Source organism: Podarcis tiliguerta (genome assembly GCF_965153285.1).
Source record: "Podarcis tiliguerta genome assembly, chromosome: 3".
Lineage (NCBI taxonomy): Eukaryota > Metazoa > Chordata > Lepidosauria > Squamata > Lacertidae > Podarcis > Podarcis tiliguerta.
The window spans coordinates 64,459,171-64,480,963 of NC_139536.1; the positions used below are offsets into that span (position 1 = coordinate 64,459,171).

Sequence of the window (21,793 nt, forward strand, 5' to 3'; positions counted from 1 at the left end):
CACTGACATTGTATAAAAGTCTGGAATACCAACTATGGAGTAGATCAAAGACTCGGAAGAAGTGTGAAGGGAAAAGCCTAAGTAAATGTATATACACCATTGTATAAACACAAGCAGCCCTATAGAGACAACTGATCCAGAGTCTGGGAGAAAGGAGCAGGCTCAAAGCAGCAAGCTCCATCTCTTACTTTACTTGGGTTCAGAAGAATGTGAGAACACACAGGCAGTGTACAGACAAATCAACTGCGCATGAGCTTGTCTCCTATCACTGGGGACCCTGCTATATACCCAATCTCTCATATAATTTGTGTGGGCGTATTATTATTATTTTCATGTACTCCCCTTCAACCAGCTTTCAGGGCAGCATACAAAAAGTTTAAATCACAATCAAACAAATTAAAACAAGAATGTAAAAATACCACAACATAAAACAGCAGTATAAAACCAGTCTGCAAAAAAAACAAAAAACAACCCCCCCCCCAAAAAAAACCCCGGAACAGCATAAAAACAAAGGATAGAAATTAAGGGTGCTTTTCAGAAAGGTGCTCCTCACACATGCAATTTATTTCATCTACATGGTGTCATTGTCATTAAAATGTCATCCTGTATTTCCCCCTGTTTAATCAAGATGAACCCTTTCCAGGAAAAATCCTGTAATAATAAAGCCTGTTGTCAATGACTAGTTTGTGATAGCTCAATCCTAAACTGCCACCTGGAAGCTCTTTAAAAGTCTGGAAAAAATACAAAGGTCTTAGGTGCCGCAATGCCATCATTCCACAGCTGGGGTGCCACTACTGAGAAGACCCTTTCCCCTGGAGCCACAGTCGTGCCTCATGAAGGGCTTTAAATAGCAAACTCAGCATTTTGAATAGGTGAGTGTTCCTGTTCCACTGAACATGCATAAATTCAGAACAGAGCCTGCTGCCAAATGCAATCACTGTCCCTGGATCAGTTGTCTGAAGGGGGTGTGATGTATAGCTATCAGTTACTGAAATTTAAAGACAGAAAATATAACATCTTTGCATCTTTAGTGCAACATTAGAATGCACTAGAACATGAGTAGCATAATATTGCAATCTTCAGTAAGTTAAAAAAGATACTTGTTAAATTCTGATGTCAGATGTGCAACATGCATTAATGCGGAATAAACGACATTCCTAGGTCTGCATTAAAAGTCACTGACATGGATTAAAATGCATGCTTCACTATAAGGTGTGGCTTAAATGGCTGGAAGAAATCCACATTCTAACAACACTTTAACCCAATCTAGTATGGATTCCCAAGAAATACTGAGCATCCACATTAACAGATATTGGTATTTATTGTCCTGGAACATGTTCAGCAAGAAATCAACAAGGCATGGATCAGCAAGTATGAACTAAACAAATCAGAAGATTTAATGTTATATACCTTTCTGTCTGATTTACTACATCTGAAGCAAGTCCCACTGATTTTCACGGGACTTCCTCTCCAGTAAGTGAATTTAGGCTGGCAGTGTTCAACCAGCTCCGAATCACATTACTCTGAAATACTACTACTACTACTACTTTTATTATTTATACCACACCCATCTGGCTGGGTTTCTCTAGCCACTCTGGGCGGTTCACAGCAGAATAGTAAAAAGATGATAAAACATCAAACATTAAAAACTTCCCTATACAGGGCTGCCTTCAAATGTCTTCTAAAAGTCAGATAGTTGTTTATTTCCTTGACATCTGATGGGAGGGTTTTTCACAGGGTGGGTGCCACTACCGAGAAGGAACTCTGCCTGGTTCTAATAAGATTTATTTCCAAGAATATAGAATTGAGGCATTAAGGTATACTCCTACAAATGGGATCCTCATAACAGAGGGTCCTGATTGTGTGCGGGACCCAAGAGCTCACCTGACAGGGTTAAAATGGAGGGAAGGAGAAAGGAGTCCTGGCCATTCCTCTGGGATCACGCCAGGCGATTTTAGCCAATAGCCAGTGGGCGGCATGATCCCAGGGGCTTTAAAAACAGCAGTGTGACTCAAGGAGGGGTACTTGCTTCGCACTGTTGACCACCTGCCCACCGTCCTTAGTTTAGGTAGAGTCGCTTGACCTTGCTTCGGTTGGGTCACCTGTTTTGGAACAGGGGCTGGGTAGGAATTTTTCCGTTTGGCAGATTGGCTTTAGCCATTTGGTTTTTGCCTACCCCTTAGCAAATCGTCACAACTTGTAAGGTGGCAGTTAGGCATTGGCTCAGTTGGACTGTGGGGAGGGGAGGTGCGGCCATCACCTGCCCCTCCAGGAACTGGGTATTCCGTTAAAGGAATCTGGGGGTCCTGGATCTCGTCCGAAGTCCGCTTGAGGGGCTAAGGCCATGCCAGGACCACAGGAACCCCGGGGTGAGCTTAGGTTGGTCCTCATCGACCATGCTCCCTCATTTGGTTTACTCCATTGGACGATCACCCTGAGAGGTGGAGTCAGTTATAGTGGGGGAGTCAATGCCTAAGCCAATACCGCTCACGTGATTGTATTTCAAAAAAGTTGTGGCCAAAATTTGCCCAAAAACTTAAACTAATATAAGTGTTAGTGTGTATTTATTTTGGGGGTGGGTCTTGGGGCCTCGAGACACAAATACTTACCTGGGAATAAGCCCAAGTGAACTCAGTAGATAGACTTCTTTATAAAGATATTAATTTATTACTAAATTAATATTTGATTATTGACTACTTTTATTAAGGTACTTCACCACAACAGTCACAAGGTGAAGTATTCCTCAAGATCTGATTTCATAGTAGAAAAGGAGGATAGAAGTCACACAAAGCGCAGATCATGTTTTCTAATAGTAATTGTGGCATTAATAGTTCAGCTATTTTTTGGTGTTTGCTTCAAATAAAACAAGGAGAAGAAAGCAAGGGAGGTGATGCAGAGTAACAAGCAGTAATGCAAAATACTGAAATGCAACAAAAACTCTGCATTGGATTCTGCCTTCCTGACCCCCGCTTTAAGCCAAATATTGCTGCTTGGGGGAAGCCAGTGTGTACATCCAAAGATGGAGTCGTGAACATTGAAAGAAGACATTGCTCTTAGGAGCTAAGATGGCATTTGCATGGCCAATCACACTGTGCTTCTCTAGACAGTCATGGCAGTGTCTTCTGAATGCCCGGTTTGCATCAGCCCTTCATCCTCAGGCAGAGTAGAGCCCGGAGGGAAAGAATTCAGTGAAATAGTAAGTCTCTTCTTTTAATTTCATGTAACCTACAAATCCCACAAGGCTGCTGTTTTATTGATGACCCTCGAGAGCTTTTCACTAAGTAACTAAATATTTAATGATGTTTTCTAAAAAACATATTGAATTGTTGGAAATTCCTGACATAAAGCTTGTACTAGAGGAGTCAAATTGCTAGAGAGTTTAAACTGATTAAATGAATATTTCAAAGTAATAGAATTACTGTGCAATTTTAAGAAAATGTAGCTCTAATAAGATTTCCAAAAACACACACACACAAACAAGATGCTTGGGAAAGATTATATCCCACCCAGGAAAGATAGGTGTTGACATTTTAGTGGTTTTAAATTGCTGCAGCTAATAATGCCAATGACTTTAGGAAGACAAATGCTTTACGATATCAATATCTGCAGAGAGTGATGCAGAGAGAAAGGGACTGGGGCAACACAGACCTTGGGTTTCCTATTCCCTTAATGGGTCTCTTATCTCTACCCCATTATTACTTCCACAGAATTTCTCATAGAGATTTATATCCTATTTTGATACCTTGGCTCACCTTTGCTATTTCCCATCCACTTTCCATGACCCTCCCTTCTGTGCATCTACTCAGTTGAATCCTAACCCTAACCCTTAAAATAGTACCGGGGAACCTGTGTCCTGTGGCTACCAGGCCTCCACATTTGAGCCATGGCATGTTTTGGCCTAAAACTTGCCTTCCTGTCCATCTCGTGACATCAGGCATAGGACTGGGATGGGTCAGCCCACAGGACCATGCAAAAAGGAGTAAGTGGAGGTTCGCTCTCAGTCCACTCCTGAGTATTTCCAGTTGATCCAGTACTTTTTGAATTTGGCAGCCTTTTCCATGACCCTGTCAAAGTGGGCCATGGAGGGTGGGGCAGTTATGGATCCAGCCCACTAGCTGGATCAAATTTCCCACTGCTGCCTTAAAACTTACAGTTGCTGTTGCGTTTTTTAGTTTTGGCTCATGTAGCCTTTGTTCTACTCAAGTATCTCAGGCTTCCACAAACACTTCCTAGTGAGATTCAGGGGATTGTTTGGAAAGAGTAGCCCTTAAAATGATAATTTAAGTGCTAGACCCGTATATTGATGTTGCAGAATTTGTGATTACCTGGTGAGAATAGGAATTTCCCTAACCTGCTATGTAAAATAAATAAAAAGTTCCCTTAGAAGTTCTATAGCAGGTGTGGCTAACCTGTAATCCTGTTGTTGGATTCTAATTCTCACCAGACCCAGACAAGGTGGTCAGTGATGATGGAAGCTATAGCCCAACAATATCTGGAGGGCCACAAATTAGCCATGGAATATAAACTTTTTGAACAAGCACAGACCACTGTATTTAATGTACTATTTGGGTATGTTCTGGACACCAGGAGCTCCACATCATCTAATTTTTATAGGAAAATGAAGGTAACCAAGAGATTGAAACTGGCAGACATCATTCTCATGGCAGACATGCAGGATGGTGCCCAGACAAGTCATACCCCTGATCAGTTATGAATATCAATTATGAATAGCAATAATTGAAAGCATGTTGATTACTTGCCCTACACCTTTAAGACAGGTCAGGACGTAAACAACTGAACAGACAGGCAAATCAATTCAGACTGCACACACTGGCACATTCTCTGATCATTAAAACATGATGTTTTATGTCAGACCGTGAACTACTGTTGAGAGTGAATTTCCTCATAGCAAACCCTAGGCTGCATGTAAAATGTGAGAGAGGAAAAGAGCAGCCTTAAGCAGTGGTGTAGTGATAAATTTTGAAGTTCAGGAATACATCATGAAAGCTTCTCCTCATAGCCATATTCCAAGGAAAGTCTAAAAATGAAGTTGGGTGTGTTATTCCCTTATCATACACAGAGAAAGCAGCTACAGTACATAACACAATATCTAATTTATTGGGATGAGATGTCTGCACTCCTATGCATTGTTTTTTTTAAAAAATAAGCTCAACTGAATCCAGTGATGCTTACTTCTGACTGCATAGGTTCAACTTGCACAATGCATTGAACTTCAACAAAACATCTTCAGCCAGCTAAAATGCAACCTTTTAAATTTTAATTTCAAATCCAAACAACCTTGTAAAGAAGTGCTGGTGTTTAAACTACTAGCATAAAGTAGGGTTCCCATCAAAAAGAAAGAAGCACCCAGACTTGGCTTGTCCATTTTCTTTATTCTCTGGCTTCCTCTACTCTCATTTATCACAAACAAACTTGAAAGTCCTCTTATTACCTCACTGACTCCAGAGCAAGTAGGACCCATGGATTAGCATGGTGCTCTGGCAGATGATGCCAACACATCTAGACACCCTCCTGCGTTGCTTTTCTATCACCCCTCTGGCCATAAGATATGCATGTATTCTGTTCCCAAATTTCATGCATTTTCCTTTAATCTCACATTTTTTTTTATTTTAATGACAACAGGGAAAGAATTTTGGTTTGATAATGAGAAAACCACATGTGGTTAAATCCAGCTAGTTTCTTAAATTTCTCCTGCTGAAATTAGTGCAATTTCAGAGTGTTGAACTACGCATGTGGTTACTGAAATAGTCTAAACTGAATTTTTATGTATTCAGGATATAGCTAGATGACCTCTTCAGCAGACTGCTGCTGAAAATGGCAGTTCCATGGCAGTTTCACCCCTGCGCTTTCCTACAACATTTAGGAATACTTTTCTGTATCATGACATCATTACATTGTGCTCCACATAAATGGCTGCTTCTGGCAGAGGTTGGGAAACAACACAGGTAAAGGTGTGCATAAATATTGGGGAGGGGGAGAGAACATGGAGCTTCCTCTTTTTGACCCCTGTGTGAGAAATATTGGCCACATTTGGAGATCACAGTAAACCAGCTCATGAAGTTGCTGAACTACAACTCCCATCATCCATGATCATTGGGCATGCTTACTAGGGCTGATAGGAGTTGTAGTTCAGGAACATCTGGAGGGCCAAAGGTTCTCCACTCCTGGTGTACCATACACAAGCCAACCCATTTGTGCTGCAGAGAAACAAACCATAATCACTGGCTTGGGGTTGTGTCTGAAAGAGGGGATGTGCTTTGTTTCACTCCACAGAGATAAGCCAAGGTTTGTTTGGGAGTTACCGATCATCATGTGTTTGAGCTAAATGAATCACAATCTCTGGTTCAGACATAAGCCAGGGGTTGCAGTTTGTTCCTCTCCAGCATGTGTTTGCTAGACTAACACAAATATTATCAGAAAGGAGTGAGTAAACTGTTCTTAATAGGAAGTGTATTTTTTATTTCTATGGTGGCTATGTTTTTGTCTGGCTATGATATTTACATTTATTTATAAAGTTTGTCTATTGATATATGCTCATATATACAGGAGAAACTGGTCAGTGAAAATGCAAATAAAGATTAATTGATTGATATTGATAGCAAACTGAACCAAAACAAGAGAAGTGATTAGGTAAAAAGCAAGATTATAGGAAGATAAGCTAAAGTTACTGCATTATGTTTATGTACTTCATTCCACTCAAGGGGGTTTTTCAGACACAACAAACCAGGAGAAACTCCAAGCATTTAACCCCTTTCCTTGACTATTTTTGACTGGAAGAAACATGAACTAACAAGTTTGAAATGAAACTGTTGCATTCTATTCTTGCCAAAACTGCTACAACAAATCTGAATAGTCACCTTACAAGAACTTTACTCACACATTAGTAGGGCAAGAATTAAGATGGGTGAGAAGCAAGAAACATGATCTTTGTGAAGTATTTTTAGAGGAAGTTTTGTTTTGTAGTGTTTCATTTCAGAAAGTAATTATTTTCTGTAGCTGCATTTTACCATTTCCACCATTTGCTCCGAATTGTCATGGCCTAAGTTAAAATATTCTACCCCCTGTCCCCAACCCATTTCTCATTTTACAGTATGACAAAGTATTCAGAATGATATTGGAGTGGGATGGATGAGTGAGATGGATGATATAAAAAATAGTTTCAACTGGCATGTAATAAACCTTTATTACTTACAGCTGTCCTCTTCTTCGGTGATACATTTCACAACATAACAGGCGTAGATGAATCCTGCCAGCTTAAACAAAAGGGAACAGAATTAGATATACAGTAAAAGTGGCTGGAATTCTCAACAATGGTGTGCACTTATAAGACAAAAACAATCTTCCCTGCATTTATTTATTTATTTTTGCTATGAAAATTGCAATACTTTAACATAATTATGCGTTTGCCGCAGTGATAAATATCCATAATGGCTGCATTGGTGTACTGCAATGCTGGAAAATTCTTTTCAGAATTCACTCATTTTTCCCCTTTCACTCAGAAATGAAATTCATATAGAAAATCAGTATACAATACTACCTCCCACTTTCCCAGTGAAGGCTTTTTCACATTGTAAAAAAATGCACCCTAACATTATTATACTATCCACGACACTCCTGCTAGCCTGAATCTGGAGACAATAGTATCATATCTACGTGCATATAATGAATGAGTGAATGGCCTTGTTGTGTTGAGATCTGCCCCATCTTTTTATAAATATCTGCATGGCTGCATATTCCAGAAAAGAAGAGGGGCGGAGGAAATGCCAAGCTGCCAAAGAATCTTAAAAAATGCCCCCACAAGAAAACATTAAAGTGGCAAAGGAAAAACAATACTGCTGAAAGAGCAAAGTCTTGGGCCAGCCACCCAACTCAGCAGTGTCAGCCCCTCTGCCATTTGTAAAATGCTGATAATAGGGTTACTGAAATGAAGCATGTGAATTGCTTTGAATACTTAAAAATGTTTGCTTAAGGAAGAACTATAAACCACTTAATTAAAAGAACCCTCTAAGAAATACACATACAACAATTATCAACAGTAAACATAAAATCGGCAGACATTAAAAACAAGTATACATAACAAAATTTTGTGCATGAATAGACTAGCTGAAACAAAGAAGATGCTGCCACACTAAATGACCAACATATGCAGAACAAACATCATATGGCACTTCACCAAGTGCAAGATCCACAGGTAGAAGCAGTTGGCTAGGCATGTATGGGGCAAGTAAGCTTGTCTTAAGCTGGATATACTAACAGTAAAACTTTGAAACTGCCCAGAAACAAATTAGCAATCACTGCAGATTATTGAGCAGAGGTGTGACATACATAATATCCATTAGGTTCTATAGTGGAGGAATATATGTTCACTGAAGAATAAAAAAGCAACATCTAAAATCTTGAAGTTCTCCAAATGGTGAAGAAATTGGGCTGTGTGGCTCATCATTAGTAGTATCGCAAGGAATTTCAAATAGAAGCCTGTGATAGCTGCTTCAGCACATTCCCTTTGGGAATCGTGCCAAAGGGAGGTACCGGTAGTCACCCTGGTGTCTTCCAGTTGCTGGGGACTCCAGTCCCCATCATTCCTGACTATTGGCTGGAGATGATGGGAGCTGGAGTCCAAAGCTTCTGGAGAGCACCATGTTGGCTGTCTTGCACATGATCTGACCCAGCCAGATGGGCGGGGTATAAATTATTATTATTATTATTATTATTATTATTATTATTATTATTATTACAGTAGTACCTCTAGATGCGAACGGGATCTGTTCCGGAGCCCTGTTCTCATCTAGAAGCAAACGTAACCCGTGTCCACACGTCTGTGCATGCGCGGGTCACATTTCGGCGCTTCTGCGCGTGTGCATGATGTCATTTTGAGCATCTGCGCATGCGCAAGCGGCGAAACCTGGAAGTAACGCACTCCATTACTTCCGGGTTGCCGCAGAGCGCAACTCGAATGCACTCATCCCTTAGCACATTCAACCCGAGGTATGACTGTATTATTATTGTAGGCTATCAATGCAGTGGAGTGTGAGAAAAACCTTCAGGCTCACAATCTCCTCCCCAGTGTTTACAACGTCATGATACTAGGCCTACGTGCACAGGCCCTGTTTGCAGTGTCACATAACCTCCCCTTGTTCTTACAGAGTGGGAGATGCACTACCACAGGGTTCACTCCTAGGTTCCTTGTGTAATGGACAACCAAGGCTATGTGCAAACATTTCCCAAGTGCTGGTAAAAAATAAGGGGTGAAATTAAGAGCTGCTGTTTTCTCACCCAGCAAAATTTGGTAGAATTATATGATTCTGCTTCACATATTGCATCAGGGAAAATTGTTCCTTACAAATCACTGGCCATTTTGATCTTTCCTTTGATATTACTGAGATCAGAAGAACTTCCTATCACTTGGTTCTCTGCACCTGCATTTATTTCTACTAAAACTAGTACTACAGGATATGTTTTCTTCAACACTTTATAATGCTGACAACGATTCAAAGCTCAATAAGGCCTAAGTGTTAAAATGGCGTGCTCTACAAACAGAGCTTCTATTCTCTTTGATGCTTGGAAGACTTCATATGAGCAAGGTGGATGTGCAGACCAAGCTGTTCCTCACATCAGGATGGGACATCCCTGCTCTTTTGGAGCCCTGCATGGATATTGCAGCTACTAGATAGGGCTGATCATTTTAATGGTGTATGATAGCAGAGTCACATTTTGAACATAGTCACCAGCTGAGTTCTGTAGAACAGTACTTCCCAACCAGCATAAGGAGACTCACTGCTGTGGCTCAGCACAGCTTGTCAAGCATGCCTCAAAATAGATCCAATTATAATTGCTCACTGAAGCATCCTCTTCATTGCCATTTCTCAGCTGGTGATCAGCCCTAGATGGGTGTATAGAGGCTGGTCGGCAAAGCAATGGCACTTTTTGACCTTTTGGCCATTGCGCAGAAAATGTTCACATCTTTCTAACATAGCCATTGGCAAGAGTGCTAAATTAGCACAGTTGTGCAGTGAAAAGTGGTGGGAGACATCCCCAAGCTCACTAGGCTGAAAAATGTGAGAAATTCTGCTGTACAGCTTTAGGAATCATTTATTTATTATATTACCTGGCTTCAGCTAATACAGTGAGCACTTAGCAGACCTGAAATTTACCACAATTCCCATGCTAAACACTATGTGAATAAAAGTGTGTTAAAAGGTGTATGATCACATCTGACAGGTAAAGATATCAGTAAAGAAAAGAATGGGAATGAAATATAGTAAAAAACTAAAATGATGAGTCACATTTTCACAAACTCTGTACAGTATGTTGCTTCATTAATAGCCAGAGTACACAACTTTAAGATAATACACATCTAAACAAGGATCAGGATTACACAAGGTCTCCACCTGCCTTGTATGTTAATATCCAAAATGGCTAGCATGAATAATTTATTCCAGTTCTTGGATGATGCAAGTATTGATTCAATCACTTCTGAGGCATGAAATGCAATAGTACATTTGTGTTACAGTAGGCTGTCTTGCTAAGATAAAACCTACTTTCAGAGATCTCTTCATGCCAATCTGATTACAGACACAACATTGCCATTAAGTAATTATTGTTCACTATCAATATGCCCACCAGATGGTGGGAACAGGTATGGAAATGTGGCTTTAAAAATAGGTCAAAACTGAGGGCCAGTTTAGATGTGAAGACAGCAAACCCCTTTGTTCATGCCCAGCTCTGTCCCATCATGTATACATCAAGGGACAATTTTTAGAACAAAAGGGGCACATGGATGGGAATCCCAAACGCTTCCTGCCTGCAGCTTATCTCACAATGATCCGTAGATGAGCTTCAATAGCAGAAGTGGCTTCACCTTGTGGGAGTTGCTACGGAGGTGCTCTGCTTCACTGCAGTTGATCAACCCCCTTGAGCATTCTGTCTAAACTTTTTACAACTCTATAGTATCACTTTTGAGGCGAGGCAACCAGAACTGTACACAGTATTCCTAATGTGGTTGCACCACGTATTTGTATAGCAGCATGATGATATTGGCAGGGTGGCTTAAAGGGAATGCACAAGGCTCTGTGATCTGTTTGGATTCCTGACATTGAAAGTAAATAACAAACATGGATAGCAGGCAAGTATATATTTTTTTAAAACACATACACTTCCCCTGTTCTGTTTCCTACTGCAGACTCACCCTCTCCCAAGTCATATGGCCAGAGTTTTGATCCCCTTGGCCGCAATTCAAATCTTCCCACAGGTGCTACTCTTTGTAAAGACCCAAATGACTCCCTCAAAAAAAGAAAATGGCACTACTTCCCATGAAAAAATGAACCTTTTTTTTTGGGGGGGGGGTTAGCTTCCAGGTGAAAAGCTGCAGGTTTCTCAGATACTATAATCTTCCCTTTCAGGTAGTGCCCATCTCATTTACACAAGTCCAAAAACACAGACCTGCTGATATGTGGGCATTGTCCTTAAAAAATAGCATTTATAGTCCTGGTTGCATCTTACCTACAATTCTATGTTACATCAGAGCTAAATCCCACATTTATTTCACATCTGTCATGAGGCTCTGCTGGGAGGCTTTCACACTAGCAGGGATGAGAATTCACTGCAGGAGCTAACATGCACTGTAGCAAAGAACAGTGAAACCTTGTGTGATTGTCAGCAGGCCGTCTTTGCCTCATTGAGCTATTATAGCCTTTACTTAACGTGACCAAAAGTTGAAGGGCTGTTTAACCCACACATGTGCAAGTCCTGGCTCTTTGATTTATTTTTGCAAATCAACGGATCACACTTACAGCTCAACAGTCCCCAAAGTGGTCTAAAATTACAGGGATGAGGATGTTCTTATTAACAGAGTTTGCCACACGCCTGTTGCTAAAATGTCAAAAGTTAATATCTTCTTAACTAACCTTCGCCCACATACCGCATAGCAAATGTACTGTAGCACAAATTGTACATACCACTGATCTTTTAATTGTTTCCAGTTGCATCCCCTTAAGTATTGCAAAAACTCATTAAATAAATTTCAGGAGGCAATCTTACTGATTAACGACATACCTTTTTCAACTAGAATGCGTTCTCTTCTCTAAATATTAGGGCTAATGTAAGATGGGAGGTTTTTTTTATTACAAAACTAAAACTAAAAATGAAGCCTAATAACAATTTTGAGGGTTGCAACTGGGGAATAAGGCTTGACTTTTATCTTTCTGGCTGTGACCCCACCCCTCTCTGGAAAGTTCTCTAATGATGTAGTTGTTGCATAGGCTGTGTGTGATCTTCCTTGCAGTTGCTGAGTGCAGGTTAACTCTTGCCTCCCCAGCTGCAGTCTCCAAGAAGATCAACCTGGGGGTGGGGAGCAAACACACAGTTTTCAAGCAGAAGGGGGAAAGTGAGTGTGTGCATGTATGTGTGGTTGTCATGTGTGCATGCATGCGTGTGTGGTTGCAGTGGGTCTAGGGTTGTGGTGTATGTGTCATGCTGACTACAGTTTCTCATTATTTAGGCAACCAAGCCCAAATATTTAGTAACTCCTGTCTTACAAAGAACCCGTTTAAGCAAAAATCATATTGAAGTTGGAGTTCAAAGGAAGAAGAAGCTCCAAACAAGTGGTAAGCAGCAAGTGAAAGATTAAGAGAATTTTCATTAAATTTCACTCTTACATTTTTTTACCAGTGAACATCCTCCTTATGTTCACATGGACGTTGGCTTCTGCTTGGATACGCAGAATCATGAAACAAACCCAGAAGTGGCTCACTGAGTGAGGTGGAGTCACTCCACTAGCTTCATGGCAGGTGGATCACCATTGTTGATTGAGAGACACAAGGTAGCAGGGAGGTTAGTCTGGTTCAAATGCATGACAGGTGTGCTGGGTTGGTTCTGCTGGTGCATTTGCACCACACTGACCTCCTTGCTATATTGTCCCTCCCTCCTGGTAAGCAACACTGAACCACCTGCTGGGAGCTAGCATAGGGGTTCTGCCCCACCCAGCAAACCACTTCTGTACAGGTGTCCCCAGTATTTAAACTTGATTTTTAAATCAAGTTTTGGTTAAAGTTCACATCTGCAACTCTGTTTTCTCTAATAATTGGTTATTAGTTCACACATAGGGATAGGCATTCAGTTGCTTCCCAATAGTGTTTATGCATAGAAAGGAGAAGCAATGACAGGTCAGCTGTGTGTGTGTGAATCTGATACAACCAGATTTATAGTGTTTTCAATGAGGAAGTGTATTTCAGGAAAACAGACCTCAACTTTTGTGTGTATGTGTATTATGCTACCAGCCTTGAGTTACCTTTTAGGTTCTGAGTCTGATTTTTAAAAAAGTCACCTTAGAAAGGAGATAATGAGTCTTTGGGGGATGATGGAGAGAAGGACCCTATCTCTGCCTTAAGAGAATTACCCTAAAGATAGAAATGCTGCCATGGAAACACTTCGGCCCTTTGAGAACTTTCCTGAAACCTCTGCTCCTTTTGTGGAGAATGCAATGATTAGAAGAGCTGGAAGAAGGCATACTGCCTAGAGTCAATCCATAGCTCCCCAGCTTTGAGAGAATTCAGATGTTATGGAGATCAAGTAAAATAAAAACCTAACCATGTGTACTCAAATACAAGTCTTCTTGAATCCAGTGGGGCTTTCTTCCAGATGAGTTGGGGTTAGGATTGCAGCCTGGTCCAGAGGTATCACAAACCATTCAGAGGCAATGAACAATTTCTCATTTTCTAATACATACATGCATACATACATACATACATACATGCACACACACTTTACAAAGAGTTTTAGCTAATCTTAGCTACTTGATGGGGATACTTGTGTGATATAATATGATGTATGATACTTCTCTTTGCAAAAACATGATTGTTGCCCCATTTGTGGATCATTTATAGGTTTACTGTATACTTGTATACTGGATGCACACCTTAAATGTGTGAAAAGTCTCCCAGAAACAGTTCAAGAAGTGCCCTATGGCATCCATTCCCTTAAAACAACTCAGATTATGAACCAGAATCCCCTTCCCCTTTACAACCTATCTGCTTTTCAAGGCTCATCCTAATTCTGCTGGATTCAACTCCTATCCAGATCCTCTAGAAAACAAACTTTGTGTGTGTACTTTCCCCCTTTTTGTCTCTGATCTGGGTGAGGCAGGAGAGAAGTGATCAGAGGGGTGCTGGTCGCAGGTACAGCAGTCACTAAAAAAATCCATGTAAGTCCATGGGCCTAAAAGTATGATGATTTCTGGTATAAACTTTCATGGACTAGAGCCCACTTTGCAATTAACACATTGACCCACTGTGAGTATACATGTTCCCCCCACCCAATATAGATGGACAGTGTTCAGTATTCAAATGGCAAGGGTTTGATGAGGATGGGCCATTTTCACGAAAACCCTCTTCAGACACTCATTCCACATAATTATAGAGTTTTAGACCATATAGTGGGGGGCCTATGTACATTCAAGAGGTTCCTCTTCAGACATCCCCCCTCAAACACATTGGGATGTGACAGTACAGGTGGGGCCAGTTGTCACAGTTGCTTCCTCTCCATATGATTACAATTGTGTGGAGGGAACACCCAAAGAAAAAAGCAAATGCAATAACTAGAAATTGATACTCTGTCCCATTTAAATTTCTGCCATATAAACATTACACGATAAACTAATAGAGGATTATGAAAATCTGAAATAATGTTTCTTAAACCATCTAATCTTACAGTGTTTTGGAAGCTAAAAGTTTTCTTGACTCTAGTCTGAGTATACTTCTGCTGTTCCCAAGGTCATCAAGTGCTGTGATCATACTAAAGCAAAATCAATATTTATCAAAATACTGTCTTACTACTTCCCGTGACCCTCTTTATGGAGACAAATTGTTTTCATACACTGAGAACACCGTCGGATTTAGGGAGAGACTCTCTATGAAAGCACATAATTCTTATATATGCTCTTATTTCCTTTTAATACTCAAACAGTAGATTGATCATCAAAAGGAAGTAACTTTATTAAGCCAGACAGTCAAGCCCAAAGTATTGGGGCAAGGAAGAAAAGAGAAGCTGCACAGACCACGGAGGTTAGATGAAGGAGGCGAGGAAGAGGAAGCTGTGAAAATGAAGATGAATGACTTGGAGAATCTGGAAGCAGAAACAGGCTTTTGCTTTCTGTGAAGATGAATAATGTTTATCTCCTTTAATAACCATTCTTTGATTCCACTTCAAGGAAAAAAGAAGCCCAACCAAAAATAAAACACCAAACTAAAAAGCACCACAAAACTATTCTATGGTTTTGTATTGAACTGTACAGTAAGGCAGGGCATGGTGGTAGTTTTTCTGTTTCTCATCATCTGCTTGTTAGTCTAGCAAAAGCATAGTGATGCTGCTTCTTTTGAAAACTCACATAATGACATGCTTGGGAAGACATGGAAGAGCACAACAATCTCTGCAAGCAGTCACCTGAGCACTACTCGTCCATCTTTATAAAATGTGTGGTTTTCAATAATGTTTATACCTTGTCTCAAAGGGCCCACAAGTGAGCTTACAACAATGCAAGACACAATAAAACATAAATCAACCCATCCTTAAAACCATTAAATATATAGAATCAAAGAATAGCTCACCTAGTCTAACTGCCTGTAGTGCCCAACACTACAACCAGCTCAAACCAATGACCCAGAGATTAAGAGTCCCATGCTCTTATCATCTGAGCTATTCCTCAGGACACTCCCTGTTCTATGAGAAATCATAATTGAAATAAGTCCTCTGAAAATGTTGGCAGGCAGTTTCCAAATAGTCTCTGAACATTCGTTATTCTGTACCTGTATTTGCAACATAATATAGGACTTCCCACGTGTCCACCTGGTTTGCAACTGTGAGAACAGGAAGCTTTACTAGATGGGCCATTGTGGCCTGACCCAGCAGGCCTCTTATGTTCTTATTCCAACATGTTACAGTATCTAATACACAGCTACTGTTGGTACTCTGACACGGAACAATGAACATTTAACAGTATTGGACACCATCATGAAGCAGTAGTTTTGACAATATCTGCCAGGTAGCAGTCAGTGCTTGACTGTATTTGACGTGCAGAGTAATTATTTGACAGCTGACATGTAGTATATGACAATACCTGATAAACGAGTTTCAATAAGATTTAGCAAATTTTAAATCAGCTTCATTCATTCATACATAATTTTTATCAAATAAAAAAAGCAAGCTTTGTCATGTAGGGGTAAGATCCAATTCTTTACTCAAAAGCAGAGTTTATAATGATGGAAATATGCTGAATTCTGAATTATGCAAAATTTTCATTTTTGGGACTGATGGGTTACCATGGAGAAAACATACTATACTGATTTTTTTCAGTACTAGAACAAAAGAGACAAGATATTATTCTATTAATATGAGTAGAATTAGATCAGTGTTAAGGGGATTTGGAAGTCACAATGCAATAACGATTGTTTTCTATCATTATCCTAGAGCTTCAAACCCACCCTTAGCACATAGATGGGTGAGGGGGATTGCGTCTAGTGACTCTGTCCCCTGAATGTTAAGTGGAAGTTATGAAATAGAGTAGAGGGTGTGCACAAGGTCAGAGATCCCAAGCATGCATACAACAACATTCTCATATTCAGCTGAATGAATGGAGGTCAGGGACAATAGCCCTGCTTCCTCCTCAACATTTTCAATGTGACTTTCAAATGTGAGGACAGAGTTAATGTCACAGATCACTGTTAGATGAGGTAATGGTACTCAGTCTTCAGGATGTTAGAGGTATCCTCTGCTGACACTTTTTCATTTATGTTTGTATTTAAAACCTACAGAGGACTCTGCACTTGCTCTCTTCCCTGAAGTCACTGGCAATACTACAGCTGGCCCTGTTATCCTATTTGGATGTTGCCTCCAGCATCCAAGCTTAGGTCTAAACCACAGGTCTTGGTCCTACACCTGATGCTCATGGGTTGATGCAGATATCTGCAAATGGAAAGGCTTTGTGTGTATAGCTGTCTGCATGAATGATTCAATGCAACCAGGACCCTGCACAAAAGCAGCAGCTTTGAAGATATCCATATCAACACATGGATATTTGGGGAGTGGCATCAGCTTCAATCTCAGAATAAGCTGATCAGGTCTGGGGCTGCTGTACTACTGGCTGGGAAATTGGAACAGATTCTGGATACTGTGGAACCTGAGCCAGGGCCCTTGGGGATGCCATGAGACATAAGGAGTCAAATACCACCCACTCCCTGCCCAACCATGGGAGCAGGTTAGGTGGGAGGTCACAGAATAGAGGAGAAGCACTCATGTTAGGGCCAGAGAGTTGGTCATTTAATGATCCACACTTATCAGGTGGGACTGTGTGTGGAGCTTGGGAGAGGTAGACTGTGTGAAGGGATTCAAATGGCCTCCATTCACATCCAGGCTTTGCTGGAGCTTTCCATGGTGCTGAAACCACTGACCTGCCTGGCTTGAGAAGTGTTGCTGTATCCAGGGCAGCTGGAAATGTGTGAAGTCAGGGGTAGAGCCAGAAGGGCTTACATCCTGCCCCTACATTTGGCCCTACATGTGGACAGCAACATCTTTCCCTCTTATTTTGGCGCCTGTGCTTGAGATGCCGCTTGAGAGGGGAAGTTGCTGAAACTGCCGCCATTCCTTCTCTTCCTTTCTCATCTGTCCCTTCCTCTCCCTACCCAGCACTGGCTGAGTGTAAGAGCTGTCAGTGCTTAATACTGACACATTCCCAGCTTAGCTAAATGGAGCAGGTAGGCGCTGTGTGCCCTTTGGTTCTCCAAACACATTACAGAGAAGTGTGGTGGTTCTCCCCCACCCACCCGGCTCCACTTTCTATGTATGGAAGAATATGAAGGCAAGGAGGACATTGCCTGTCTCTGTCCGTTCTTCTCTGGTGGTTTTGGAGAAGTAACCATTCACATCTCCCTCCCCCACTCTGGGACTCTGGGAATGTTACAGAATAGTTTAATCATCCGGCTTTGGTATCTGACCGCCTTGGGCAGCTTGAGCTTTTCTTATCATTATGTCTCACTGTGTGTCACCTTTTCCAGACAGCTATAGGATTAGGATAAGAAAAATTGGTTCTTTATGCTACTGCAGATCTGACAAAACCACCTACTGCTCACAGCCCTCCAAATAAATGCCTAGCGTTAGGAGGAAAAAACACCCAGCAAACACCTGGATTAGATGAAATTGATGATTATAAATGCTAGGTACTTATTTGAGGGCCTGTGGATATAGAGGATCTGCATATTCTGAGGACAGTGGTGATTGTTTGCAGAGATGTATTTCTGATGGCAGCAAAAAAAAAAGAACACCCCAAAGCTTTCTGGTAAACAAAGACAAGCTCTGACAAGCTCCTCTCTGCTGAGTACAAACTCCTTCACTTGCAAGGAAACGCATATGGTGAGAGATTTGCATATGAATGATGGGTGCCTAGATTTGAGCATTCTTTCATCTTAAAATCACAACAGCCTAGCATTGTGGCCACAAGAGTAGGGAAAGAAAGAATTGTTTGCACATTGTTACCTACAAGCTCTTCTCCTGATTCAAGTTTCAGTGGTATATTTTTTAAAGATGGCTTAAAACCCCCAGAAAAAGCATTACTGAAAACGGCAACACCTTAATGGTCTACATTTTTTTAAAAAATCCATTGTACTCTTGTCATTATTTTCATTTTTTTTGGAAATCAACATAAATTGACTTTTGAATCAGTGAATTGACATAAGCTGAGATGACTCAGTGGTGTTGTGACTGTGACTTCATGTGTCCTGAAATTGCTTCAGGAAAGTTTTTTGAAGTATGATATGCTAAGCTATGATTTTCAGTTATTCAAAAGACCAGTTTAACCCATACCAACCATACATACAAATCCATCCAAAATCATTACATGCCTTTAATATAGTGTCATGTGCATTTTAGGCCTGTTATTTTGTAATAAGAATTTTTATGAGAAAGATGTTAATGAGGGAATAATGTTAATTTGGGTTTGATAAATGTGTTAACACGTGGACAGCAGGGATGGGATGAGCACCAAATATGCAGACATACAGCCCCCTTTGACTTAATTTGCTGCTTTCTCAGAGTAACAAAAAAAGGGGCTATTTTTGAAGCAAGGTCACTGTGACATACACAGGGCTTCAGTCATTGCCACTGACTGGTGGTGGTTGGGTTGTTCCTCTACCATTTCTAGAGTCTCTATCAATGGTAGGCTGCCCCACAGAACGCTCAAAAAGCCCTCTTGGTTATCCACATTGTTGTAGTTGAACTCATGGTCAGCTGAACAAATGTGATCAAATAAGCACTATGAATCCTAACATATGAAATGAAATGAAGAAGACTTTTTGGCAATGATTGATTCCTTTGCTGATTCCCTTTTAGTATGATGAAAAGCAGTGCACTTCAAAGTTCTGGTGACAGTTAATAGTTTTAGAAACCTAGAGCTGCATGACAGGCTTACCATTACACTCCCTCCATGGTGGATGGCTTTAGTCTAAGATCCTGATGTGATTCTAATAAGAGTACTACTGTGATTGGCTTGTGATGGTGGTATGACAAGGGCAGTGGACACACTGTATATGAAAGGTTCAGGAAGGAGGAGGAAAGAACATAGAACATTGTAGTCTGAAGCAAAATTAAGTCAGCCACAAGGCAAGGCACACTTAGAGGCTATCCTTCAAGAATTGCCACCAAAACCAGCATGGCATTTCCAGCATTCTTCTAAACTTGAAGAAAAAATGGGAGACACCAATTCTCAGGTAGGTCTTTAGGTAAGCATATTCCTAAGATATCCTGGGCATTATTCTGAAGAGTGGGCAAAGAAGGATTAAGCTCCCCTCCCTGTCACTCTCTGTTCGCCAAGTTGCTTTTCATTTAAAAAAACCAATGGGGTCTGTTTTCCATGCAATGTGTAGTTAGCCCTTTTGAGAAAGAGCTATTTTAGAAATCTACTGCCTCTGACACTTATAAAGATGTAATGGAGAATCACATTGGTACTTACTATACCTGACAAGACAGTAATTTGTTTGTCAGGAAGTATAATGTGGAATTGTTCTGTTGGAGGGCATCACCCTCAGAGTCTGGTGTGAGAGGATACTCTATGGGTAAATGGTCAAAAGAGGCCATAGTCTCCTGAGAAATTAATGTGGCAAAGACTTTTAGCTGAGGAATCCAGCAACACTATATTACTGGCTGTGGAGATGACAAATTATAAAGACAGACAATTCTCGGAAAGGCCATGTCCTTAAAATCTGCATCATTCCAGCCAGTTAAGTGGACAAGTTATTTCTGACAGTTTATGAGCCTTGTTAATATAATGTGATGTCTGGGAAGGTGCCAGCTAGGAGGATCCAGGGAAGTCAAAATTAGACCCCAGCCTGTCAGACATCAGAGACCTATTTAACACCAACTGCTTCAGCTGAGACAGTCGCTTCTGCTGCTGACTAAATCAGTAATATTCAGCCTGAAACCCTTGGACTTGTAGGCATAATAATTTGTGGGTCTCAGTTTTCTGAAAAAAGAATAATCCAGGCACATTTAGAGAATCTACTCTTGACTTCCCCTTCTTTTAATTGAAAATATTGGCTTCAAATGATTTTAAATATATTGTTGTGCAAGGTCAGTGATGAAAAAGCTGGTTTGCAGTGGGCATGGTCACTTTGTATCTTGGGCAGCCTTCCCCAACTTGATGTCCTACAGATGTTCTGGACTGAAACTTCCTTCAGCAACAGTCAGAATGACCAAGGCCAGGAATGATAGGAGCTGTAGTCCAAAACTTCTGGAGGGCACCACGTTGGAGGAGACACAAAGGGTTGTCTAATCCAACCCCCTGCAGTTGATTTTCTCTTGTGAAATTGCAGGTAGATGGGAATTGTTTGTTTACACATTCCTGACCCAGAAATGCAGAAGTAATTAATTAAACATAAATACGGATCAAGGAACAGTCTGCAACATAAACATGTATTTGGTATGGGCTTACGTTAAAATTAACATAGGAGGATTTGTTATATTGAAAGGTATACTTTGAATACTGAATATGGGAGTTTTGCAGAATCAGGCTAGCATTTGTGTTCTGAAGTTAAGGTTCTGTAAATCCTATCCTATAGTTGTTACCACTCATGCTCTGCTGAGACTTACTCAGCCTTGCTGCTTTTGGCCATTCTTTTGCTTCGTTTTAAAAGGAAATAATTGCACAACACAAAGTTAACATGTGGAGTTTGTGTTGGTGACTACGTGACCCCCAAATACACTCTTTTCTTGACACAGATGGATACCAACAACAAGAGAAATAAGGTTTGAGTTCTACATGCAGCTCCCTCCCTGTACACATGTATGGTCCCCCACTTCTCTCACCTCCTTCAAATTCCCCCTTAGCAAACTTTCTTCTATTTTCCCCACAACCCCTTACTTTTCATTTCTAGTATAAAAATGATATGGGAGGTGGGGTAAAGGAGATATTCCATGGGACTGGTGATAAACATAATCGGATGTCAGCTTGTTGCTCTGTTCCATTGATTGCCTTGACCCTATGGAATTATTGCTGACTTCTTGAGGCAACTGAGCATGCTCGGTCTCCGTTGAACTTCAACGCCCCTCCCCTTTGAGTTTTTGTTACTCAAGCATGCTGATACTTCCCCCTTGTTTCATGGGTGTGGTTGTGTGCTATTTTGGTTACAGTCCTGTTAGGCACTCTACCATCTGAGCTTGATATTAGGGAACTTATGATAAGAGAATATATTAGGAAAGTGGTTGATACTGTTCTCTTATCCTGAACGATCTCAGG

The 21,793-nt window shown here is 40.8% G+C and overlaps 1 protein-coding gene and 1 long non-coding RNA gene across 7 annotated transcripts in view; one reads left to right on the forward strand and one right to left on the reverse strand.

The window, feature by feature from the left end:
* The window catches only part of NKAIN2 (sodium/potassium transporting ATPase interacting 2), a gene marked incomplete at its 3' end in the record, with an annotated part of 430,177 nt that overhangs the window by 20,260 nt on the left and 388,124 nt on the right, over nucleotides 1-21,793 (reverse strand). For all 5 annotated transcript variants that reach the window (XM_083435134.1, XM_083435132.1, XM_083435130.1 and 2 more), the window contains one exon: nucleotides 7,214-7,274. In XM_083435134.1, the coding sequence (XP_083291260.1) occupies nucleotides 7,214-7,274 (61 nt within the window). The remainder of the gene's footprint in view (nucleotides 1-7,213; nucleotides 7,275-21,793) is intronic.
* The window catches only part of LOC310675032, a 65,312-nt gene that overhangs the window by 16,614 nt on the left and 26,905 nt on the right, over nucleotides 1-21,793 (forward strand). Inside the window, exons 2-3 of one of the 2 annotated variants that reach the window (XR_014509860.1) lie at nucleotides 12,518-12,623; nucleotides 14,980-16,104. The exons of the other annotated variant lie outside the window; for it this stretch is intronic. This is a non-coding gene — a long non-coding RNA (uncharacterized lncRNA). Of the gene's footprint in view, nucleotides 1-12,517; nucleotides 12,624-14,979; nucleotides 16,105-21,793 lie in introns of those variants that run through there. 2 annotated transcript variants of the gene reach the window in all.